The 10914-nt window shown below is 47.5% G+C and overlaps 1 protein-coding gene across 1 annotated transcript; it reads right to left on the reverse strand.

Moving 5' to 3' along the window:
- Positions 1 to 252: 252 nt before the first annotated feature.
- On the reverse strand, positions 253 to 1448 carry LOC309971283 (peroxiredoxin-1-like; the record flags this gene model as incomplete). The annotated part of the gene is made up of 3 exons (XM_082854184.1): positions 253 to 501; positions 877 to 1138; positions 1345 to 1448. 3 exons carry the CDS (start codon positions 1446 to 1448, stop codon positions 253 to 255), a joined length of 615 nt encoding a protein of 204 aa, XP_082710310.1.
- Positions 1449 to 10914: the final 9466 nt, after the last annotated feature.

The following is a 10914-nucleotide window of genomic DNA, read 5'->3' on the forward strand; positions in this document are numbered from 1 at the left end:
AAAACTACAAAAGACCAAAAGTGATGCCTTACTACTATGCACAGCAGTTTGCTTGCCCGATAATACATCTCAGGCCATTCCCTCCAGAGGAAGAAAGGCCGGCCTCCCCAGCCCCTGCAGGAAAGGCCTGTCCAGTCCCACACCACATCTTGGCTGAGTGCAAGGTCTTGTGTTTTAAGCATGACAATAGTACAAAAGAGGTTTTGTTCTCATGGCCACCTACTGCAGCCTGGCCCCAAAATGGCCCAGTGCTCACTTCTGCTTAGAGAAATATTCTTGGCTCTTCTGGACATCAGGCTTGATGGTATCACTGCCAGGCTTCCAGCCGGCTGGGCACACTTCCCCATGTTTGTCAGTAAACTGGAAGGCCTGAACTCGCCTCAGGGTCTCATCCACAGAGCGGCCAACAGGAAGGTCACTTATGGTGATCTGTCGAAGGCTACCTTTATCATCAATAATAAAAAGGCCCCTGAATGAGATGCCTTCATCAGCCTTTAAGACCCCATAGTCTGGGCTTCCCTGGTGGTGCAGTGATTAAGAATCTGCCTGCCAAAGCAAGGGACACGGGTTTGAGCCCTGGCCCGGGAAGATCCCACATGCCGCGGAGCAACTAAGCCCGTGTGCCACAACTACTGAGCCTGAGCTCTAGAACCCACAAGCCACAACTACTGAGCCCACGTGCCACAACTGCTGAAGCCTGCACGCCTAGAGCCCGTGCTCCACAACAAGAGAAGCCACCACAATGAGAAGCCTGCGTACCGCAACAAAGAGTAGCCCCCGCTCGCCACAACTAGAGAAAGCCCGCGCACAGCAACGAAGACCCAACACAGCCATACACAAATAAATAAATAATCTTATTACAAAAAAAAAAAAGACCCCATAGTTCGGCGCAATGGTGCGCTTGGGGTCTGATATCAAGGGAATTTTCATGGGTCCCAGTCCTCCTTGTTTCTTGGGTGTGTTGATCCATGCCAGGTGACAGAAGTGAGAATCCGCAGAAGCACCAATCACTTGGAAGTTGCGTTTCTTAAATTCTTCTTCCCTGTCACTGAAAGCAATGATCTCTGTGGGGCACACAAGGGTGAAGTCAAGAGGGTAAAAGAAGAACACAGCATATTTTCCTTTGTAGTCAGATAGGCTGATATCTTTTTTTTTTTTTTTTCCCGGTACGCGGGCCTCTCACTGTTGTGGCCTCTCCCGTTGCGGAGCACAGGCTCCGGACGCGCAGGCTCAGCGGCCATGGCTCACGGGCCCAGCCGCTCCGCGGCATGTGGGATCTTCCCAGACCGGGGCACGAACCCGTGTCCCCTGCATCGGCAGGCAGACTCTCAACCACTGCGCCACCAGGGAAGCCCCAGGCTGATATCTTTGAACTGACCATCTGGCATTACAGCAGTTGCTTTGAACTGGGGGGCATGGTGCCCAATTTTGGCATCTCCTGAAGACATATTGCTATCAGCATTTCTCACAGACAAACCACAGAGGACAGTCAGGAAGGAGACACACCACTGTTTTGATTTCTGTAGCTTTGTAGTATTGTCTGAAGCCTGGGAGATTTATGCCTCCTGCTTTGTTTGTGTTTTCTCAGGCTTGCTCTAGCCCTTCTGGGTCTTTTATGGTTCCGTGTAAATTTTTGAATTATTTGTTCTAGTTCTGTGAAAAATGTCATGAGTAATTTGATAGGGATTGAATTAAATCTGTAGATTGATTGGGTAGTATTGCCATTTTAGCAATATTAATTCTTCCAATCCAAGAGCATGGGATATCTTTCCATTTCTTTGAATCCTCTTTTATTTCCTTTATTAACATTTTATAATTCTCAGTGTATAAGTGTTGCACTTCCTTGGTCAGGTTTATTCCTAGGTATTTAAAAAAATTTTTTTTGGTGTGATTTTAAAAGGTATTGTTTTTACATTCCCTTTCTGATATTGCATTGTTAGTGTAAAGGATGCAACCAATTTCTGAATGTTACTCTTGTATCCTACTACTTTGCTGAATTCATTTATTAGATCTAGTAGCTTTTGTGTGGAGTCCTTAGGGTTTTCTATATGTAGTATCCTGTAATCTGCATATAGTGAACAATTTTACCTCTTCCCTTCCAGTTTGGATACCTTTTATTTCTTTTTCTTGTCTGATTGCTGAGACCAGGACTTCCAATACTATGTTGAAGAGAAGTGGTGAGAGTGGGCATCCTTGTCTTGTTCCAGATTTTAGTGGGGAGCCTTTCATTCTTACTCTAGACTTGGCCATGAACTTGCTTTGGCCAATGTAATATCTGCAAACATGCTGCAGGTAGAAACTTGAGGAGCCTACACAGTTGGCTGGTCCTCTCTTGCTGCTCCTGGAACCCTGCCTCCTTGTGAAGAAGCATAGGCCAGCCTCCTGGATGATGAGAGTCCTATGGCCCAGTTACATCTGCTGCCTGGTTGACATTCAGCCAACTGCCAGACATGTAGGTGAGGCATTTTAGATCATCAGCCACCAGCCGACCACAATCTGAGCACAGACACATGAGTGAGCCCAGGAGAGGTTGGCTGATACTGCCCAAAGCACCAGAACTGCCCACTGACCCACAGAATTGTGAGCTAAATAAATGTGGGTTTATTTTTTAATTTAAAAATTTATTTATTTTTGGCTGCATTGGGTCTTCATTGCTGCATGCGGGCTTTCTCTAGTTGCAGTGAGCGGGGGCTCCTCTTTGTTGCGGTGTGTGGGCTTCTCATTGCAGTGACTTGCGGAGCATGGGCTCTAGGCACGCAGGCTTCAGTTGTTGTGGCATGTGGGCTCAGTGGTTGTGGCTCGTGGGCTCTAGAGTGCAGGCTTGGTGACTGTGGCACATGGGCTTTGTTGCTCCGTGGCATGTGGGATCTTCCCGGACCAGGGCTTGAACCTGTGTCCCCTGCATTGGCAGGCGGATTCTTAACCACTGTGCCACCAGGGAAGCCCCATGTGTGTTGTTTTAAACCACTGAATTTGGAGTGTTTTGTTATGCAGCAAGAGCTAACTGATACAAGACATTATGTTTTAGTTACTATTGCTTATAACAAACCGCCTCAAACTTAAGTGCTTAAAACAATCATTTTATCTTGCTTATGGATGTGAATTAGGGATTTGGACAGGGCATGGCAGGAATGACAGGTCTCTGCTCTCTGATATCTGGGGCCTCAACTGGAAAGACTCAAGGGCTAATGATCTGGAGTATTAAAAGATGGGGGCTGGAATCATCTGGAGGTGTCTTCACTCACTTCTGGTAGTTGATATCGTCTGTTAGCTGGCATCTCAGCAGGGGCTGTCCATTGGAGCAGCCACGTATGGCCTCCCCACATGGCCTGAGCTTCCCCACAGCATGGTGGCTTCCAGGTAGCTGGGCTTTAATGGAGGCCCAGGGTTCCAAGGGGGAGTATACCAGCTAACAAAGGGGAAGGGAACTGCTTTGTATGACCTTGCCTCAGAATTTACTCAGCATCACTTCTGCTACCTTCTATTGGTCACAGGCCAGTCACAAGCTCTCTGCTCCCACCAGATTCAAGAGGAGGGAACTAGACTCCACCTTGATGGGGGAGTGGCAAGTTTTAGAGGAGCATATGGAGGAGGAAACGCATTGTGGTCACTTTAGGATAATATAATCTGCCACCCATCATCTCACCCAATTCTTATGACAACCCAGTGAGGTAGGTCCTATCATTATCCCCCTTTTTCAGATGAAAAAACCAAGGCTCAGATGGTTGGTGATGTGTTCAAGGGCCCATGGTCAGGAACGTTGGAGCTGAGTCTAACCACTGCCCTCTACTGCCTTTCCTGGGCTGTCTTTTGGGACTGGATCTAGTGTCTCAGTCGACTTTTCACTCCTCTCTCTCAGCTTTGTGTTTTGTCTCCACTTGAATGGGTACATCTAACAAGGAGCTGCACTTCTCAATGTCCCTCTCAACCTTGTTGGGGGTCCTCACCATTTCCTTAATGATTGCTTAGAGGCCAGGGGTCTGTTATTGTGGGGGAGGTGGGTAGGGACACAAAAAACGTGCTTGACTGATCACCACCTGTCCTCCTTCTACAAAAACAGATGAAGTTTGAAGGTACCTAGTAGGCAACTTGAATTTAAATCCTAACAGGATGGAAATAGGGGTCGTATCTCTGGTCTTTAAAAGATTAATGTTCTGTGTTACAAAAATTATTACCACGTGAGTATTTTCAGTCCTGTTTTCTACTCTGACCCCCTCCCAGCCCACTAAAAATTCCAACTTTGCCCACTGACATTTCCCTCCTCCATTCTTAGGGGGAAAAAAATGGGAGGATCCATATTGATCACAGTGTTCTGTGAAGTTTTAAAAATAACTTTTATTGACATATAAAATACACGTATGATATGTGTTGATGGCCACAATGTCCATTAGCAGGAGGATGGAATAAGGCTGTCAGATAAAAGACAGAATAGTCTGTTAAATTGGAACCTTGGATAAACAACAAATACTTTTTACTGTGAGCATTTTTTTTTTTACAGCATTCCAGGCACTTTAATTTGTGACCGAGCCAAAACAAATAAAAGAATGATCAAAATATTCTTCTCATTGTAAAGAGTGATCATATTTGAGTTTGGTTTCTTTCCCCTGCAGGTATTGTGAACACCGATAATTTCTGAAACACAAATCGTGACCTGGATACTTGCAACAAACTTTTATAATCTCTGCCTGAATAAGAAGTGAATAAGAAACATACTTATAAAGTATGTTGACTATACAATATGATATGAGCATGTCTCACAGTGTACAGTTTGATGAATCGTCACAGAGTGGACGCATGTGTTTCTTGTGTTTCAGATCAAGAAACAGGACATTCAGGCTCCCCAAATGTCTCTTGTGTCCTCATCCAGGAGCTACCAATCCCCCCACTATCCTGACTTCTAATAGCAGGGGTGAGTTTGCCTGTTTTTGGATACCCTATAAATAGAAATACCCAGTTTGGATTCTCTTAGGCCTTTGTTCACCATTATGTCTGTGACATCATCCATGCACAGCAGTAGAGCATTTTGGGTAATATTACTGTGTAGGACATACTTATGCTAAAATATTATTTGTTGTTTGTCTGAAATTCAAATTTTACTGGGTGTCCTGTATTTTATTGGGCAACCTTATTCCATTCTCCCGTTAACGGACATTTTGTAGTTTTCCGTTTGGGGCTAATATGAATAGAGCTGCTACGAATATTCTAGTACCTGACTTTCAGTGAACATATGGACTCATTTCTTTTGGGTATTTACCTAGGAGCGGAATTTCTGGGTCATAGGGAATGCATATGCTCAGCTTGGTGTATACTGCAAAGAGGAGTTCCAAATGGTACCAATTTACACACCAGCCAGCAGTGTGTGAAAGTTCCAGTTGCTCTGCATCCTTGCCAATACTTGGCATTTTCTGTCTTTTTCATTGTAGTCATTCTAGTGGGTGTGTTTGGTTTAATTTCACCTGTTTTAATTTGCACATCCCTGAGGACTCCTAAAGCTGGGCCCCTTCTCACCTGCCTAGTGGCCATTTGGGCCTCCTCCTTTGTGGGCATTTATTTATTTTTATTATTTTATTTTTTTGGCCACACTGCATGGCTTGTGGGATCTTAGTTCCCTGACCAGGGATTGAACCCAGGCCCTAGGCAGTGAAAGCTCGGAGTCCTAACCACTGGACTGCCAGGGAATTCCCCCTGTGGGCATTTCTTATATCACTGGGATACAAGTTATTTGTCAGATATATGTCAACTCTCTTTTCTTGGGGAGTTTTAGGGAACAGTGAGAGAGGATTTCTGGCTAGCTGCGGGTCTTGTGGGTGACTTAGAAGAATGCGGTGGAAGGAGGAGTTTGATAAGAATTGCTCTGCATGGTGAGCTGGATCTCCTCAAAAGGGCTTTGAGAAGCGCACGTGAAGACCACACTGTGCTTCTTTGAATCCTTACTCATTCTGAGACTGAGCAACTCTTAGATATATTCAGATCTTGACATGAGGGTGCAGCTAACTTTCCATTGTATTGAGTTTATAACATGTCTTGGGAAACCTGGGTGGTTAGAAGCATGTCTAAGAAATTTGTCTAAGAAATTTGTATATGTCCCAGGGTAGACTCTATTGAGGGGAGAGGTCATCCCTAAGAGAATGGAGATTTTTATTTTTCATAGAAGGATAAAACGCTCCCCCACCCCAGAACACACACTTGATAAGAATAAAATACGTAGTATTTGAACACTAGTGGCATCTAAAAGGTCCACTTCATTCATAAATCAAGGCTGCACAGCACATGATATTTATGGCAACTCTTGCTGGACGAAATATTAAAATTTGTAAGAATTGTAAATGCTGTCACACAAAATGCTACAGTCACCGGGCATAATTGATGACTTCCTCTTGGATCTATTGAATAGATTAATTTCATTGCTATACAGATGATATTAATATGTTTTTATAATTAATTTAGTTCTGAGAACTGCTTTGGGTGCCAAGATTTCACTGGGGGGAGAAAACGGCTCAAGGTAAAAGGCGGCACATGAAGAGTAATTTGGAAATAAATAAAGCATAACACTCGAATAGGAGATAGCAGGCTTGGAGGGATCTTGTCGCAAACGGAACACACCAGGCAATTGAGGCGGATATCAAGCCAGAATTGTGTATTTCTGAAGTGGCCCATTTTCCTGGGGATGCGTCGTGTCCCGAAGTGGTGGTTTAAGAATGGGGTAAGTGGAAAGCCTCCCTCTTCAGTGGGGTTCGTCGGGTGCTCTTGAGACTGGAGCCTTCCGCCTACAGAGCTGGTCTCAGAGCAGTGTTCTGAGGGGGTCCAGGGAGGGGCATCAAATTATCAAGGATGTCGATTACTCAGAAAGCAGGCTCCCTCCCAGCGGCTTCTTTACAACTAAACACCAAAAAACAGAACAAAGCAAAACAACAACCGTTTACGGAGCCCTTTCTTCTTGCCAGGCGTGGCGCTAAGTTCTTTGCATCTATTGTGTCAACAGGATTGTCTCTTTCCTCCTTGAAAAAATAACCTTCGACTTATTACAAAATAATGCATGTTTGGGGGTTATTCTTTAGAAAACATAGTTGAACAGATTCAGCCATGCTTTCACCCCAGGGGTGTGCCATTCCCAGGGCTCCGTTTGGGGTGGTGGCTGGAAGCTGCAGCCCGTAAAGTGGTGGACGTTGAGCCGTGGACTGTGTTCCCAATACTTTCCCCTTTCCTTAAAAGGATCCCCCCCCAAACGTGGAGAAGTGCTTTGCTTGGAGAGAATCTCTTATATTTCCCCCTCACCCAAGTGCTTAAGTGAAGTATAAGACTTAGACATGGCCTGATTTAAAGAGTCATATTTCATGAAAAAAATCTCCTAAAGCATGGTCAGTTCAGATGCAATTGCGGGAAAGAGAAATGATCTTTCTCTAATTTTTTTAAAAAAATTAATTATTTTTTTGGCTGCGTTGGGTCTTGGTTGCTGTGCGCGGGCTTTCTCTAGTTGCGGCGAGCGGGGGCTACTCTTCGTTGCAATGTGGGAGCTTCTCATTGCGGTTGGTGGCTTCTCTTTTTGCGGAGCACGGGCTTCTAGGCACGTGGGCTTCAGTAGTTGCGGCACGCAGGCTCAGTAGTTGTGGCTCTCCGGCTCTAGAGTGCAGGCTCGGTAGTTGTGGCGCACGGGCTTAGTTGCTCCACAGCATGTGGGCTCTTCCCGGACCAGGGCTCGAACCTGTGTCCCCTGCATTGGCAGGCGGATTCTTTTTTTTTTTTCTTTTTTTTTTGCGGTACGCGGGCCCCTCACTGCTGTGGCCTCTCCTGCTGTGGAGCACAGGCTCCGGACGCACAGGCTCAGCGGCCACGGCTCACAGGCCCAGCCGCTCCACGGCATGTGGGATCTTCCTGGACCGGGGCACGAACCTGTGTCCCCTGCATTGGCAGGCGGACTCCCAACCATAGCGCCACCAGGGAAGCCCGACAGGTGGATTCTTAACCACTGCGCCACCAGGGAAGTCTGATCTTTCTCTAATCTTGAGAAGCACGAGTTTAGGGCTCTGAATACACACAGCGAATTCCTTAGGAGCTGATGTTAAACAACTGGAAAGATTAATTGGAAAAAAGGATCCCCAAACACAATTTCCCCTGATTTAATGTTTCATCAAGCAGTCAACCCTGACTGAACACCAGCCACATGCTAGGGCTGGGAGGCTGCTGGTGGGGCTGCGTGGTGTGTGTGTGTGTGTGTGTGTGTGTGTGTGTGTGTGTGTGTGTCAGAGAGAGAGAGCACATGTGGATGCATGAGTAGTGATGTGTGTGTGCATTGTGGATGTGTGTGCAAGTATATGTGACTTGTGTATTGTGTGTCCATGCTTGTGGGCGATGATGTATGTGTGTGGACACGTGTGTATGTGTTCGAGATTGTAACTGTATATGAGTGTGTGTGTATGCGTGTGAGTGTGGGTGGGTTGTGTCTATGTGACTGTGCTTGGCATGTGTGTGTGTGTGGGTGTGTGTGCATGTGGTGTGTCTCTGTGTGTGTGTGTGTATGTCTCTGTGTGTGTGTGTGTGTGTGTGTGTGTGCGTGTGTGTGTGTGTGTGACGGGAGAGGGGGGCATGCAGAGATGAAGAGAATGCTGAGTCCTGCTCCCAGGAGCTTTGCCAGGAGAGACTAGGAGACCTGCACTCAGCACCCTGTTCCTTGTTATCCAAAGCACCCCCCAACCTCCCTCCCCACCTTCCCCTACTCTACTGCCCTAAAGGCCGGCCACCCTGGATTGCTTGGGGTTCCCACACCCCCATCCGTGACGGCTTTGCCTGGAGCACCTTACTCTTGGTTTCCTACCTGTCAGCCCGCCTGTCTGTGAGGGGACAGTCCTCAGTCATCTCAGACCCTGTGTTTCCTACCCTGTCGCTTTACGACGACTTTGAAATGGTTCCACCTGGGAGGCAGCGGGGCTGCTGTGAGCGTGGGCTGCTGTGTGAACATCATGAAGGAGAAGCAGGTTGTCTGTCAGCATCTGAGATGAGGGTGACGTGTGTGTCCTGAAATGGTTAAGCAAACACCAGGGGCTGAGCTAGTGGAGGGAGGACTCATCTAGAGAACAAATGAAGACTATTGGCTGAGTTGGGGTCCAGAGTAAGGAAGTTGTGTGGGGAAACCCACGGAGAGGGGGAACCCCCACGTGGAGGTGGTTTGCGCAGCTGGAGGCCTTGGTGAGGCTCTGGGTTATGACTTCACACACAAGGCTACGTGCCATTGAGGGAGAACAGCCTTGAGCTCACCGCCTGGAGCTGAACCAGCCTCCCGCACGGCTTCCAGCTCAGAATTTGCTGAGGAGCCGCCCGGAGAGCTGTGCAGACACGCCTGCTGTCGGTCGGCCTCCATCTTTTAGTCATACTGGGCAGCCAGAGAGGCTGACGTGTTTTCTAGCCTTCCTACAGTCTCCCTAGAGATGAGGGAGGATAAACTGCCTTTCCACTCTCAGTCTAGGTCCCTCCAGTGGGTTTGGAGAGGGAAGCTTACGGATTGTGGAAGGCCGCCTCCAAGGTGGCTGCCTCCTGAGACCCTGCTCTTGTGAACCCTGTCCTGCTCTGGACTCACTGATTCTCTTCTAACAATAGAATATTGCAGACAAGATGGGATGTGACTTCTGAGATCAAATTATAAAAGACGGCAGCTTCTGTCTTGCTGTCTTGAGTCTCTCTTCTCTCTCTCTCTCTTCCCAATCTTGAATCACAAGCTTCCATGCTATGGGGACCCTCAGGTGGAGAGGCCCTGCCATGGGCTGAATGCTATTCCTTCAAAATTTATGTGTTGACGTCCTAACCCTCAGGACCTCAGAACATGACTGTATTTGGAGATGGAGTCTTTAAAGAGGTAATTAGGTTAAAATGAAGCTTTTAGGGTGGGCCCTGATCCAATATGACTGATCCAGTATCCTTATAAGAAGAGATTAGGATGCAGACCTAAAAACACAGAGGGAGGACTGTGTGAGGGCACAGGGAGAAGATGGCCGACTACAAGTCAAGGAGAGAGGTCTGAGGAGAAACAACCCTGCGGGCACCTCAATCCCAGACTTCCTGCCTCCAGAACCGTTGTATAAGCTGCCAGTCTGTGGTACTTGTTATAGCAGCCCGTACTGACTAATACAGGCCCACAACTGCACCGCAAGCCTGCAGGCACATCTTCTGAAGCCTGCTGACAGCCACACAAGTCGGCTTGGAAACGGATTTCCCAGCCTGGGTCAAGCCTTGAGAGCTAACTGTAGGCCTGGCTGAAAGCTTTACTGCTGCCTCACCAGGGACCCTGACCCAGAAGCGTCCAGTTGAAGCACATCCAGATTCTTGAGCCACATGGTATCCTCTCTCTACTGTGAGACAATAACCCTTGGCTGCTTCATGCGGTTAAGCTTTGGGGTAATGTGTTACACAGCAACAGAGAACTAGTATGCCTCCTTATCCTTCTTGGCTAGAGTGACCATATATTTTATTGATGACACCAAGTCAAGGCTTTTGAGGGGGAAAGGAGATTCTAAAATAATTAAAGGGACTTCCCTGGTGGCACAGTGGTTAAGAATCTGCCTGCCAATGCCGGGGACATGGGTTCAATCCCTGGTCGGGGAAGATCCCACATGCCGTGGAGCAACTAAGCCCATGTGCCACAACTACTGAGCCTGTGAGCCACAACTACTGAAGTGCGCATGCCCTAGAGCCTGTGCGCTGCAATTACTGAGCCTACGCACCGCAACTATTGAAGCCCGTGTGCTCTAGGGCCTGTGTGCCCCAACTATTGAGCCCGCGTGCTGCAGCTACTGAAGCCTGCATGCCTAGAGCCCATGCTCAGCAACAAGAGAAGCCACCACAATGAGAAGCCTGCGCACCGCAACAGAGAGTAGCCTCCACTCGCTGCAACTAGAGAAGGCCCACGCCCACAATGAAGACCCA

The sequence above is a fragment of the Leucopleurus acutus genome (assembly GCF_964270905.1).
Source record: "Leucopleurus acutus genome assembly, chromosome: 14".
NCBI classification, from domain to species: domain Eukaryota; kingdom Metazoa; phylum Chordata; class Mammalia; order Artiodactyla; family Delphinidae; genus Leucopleurus; species Leucopleurus acutus.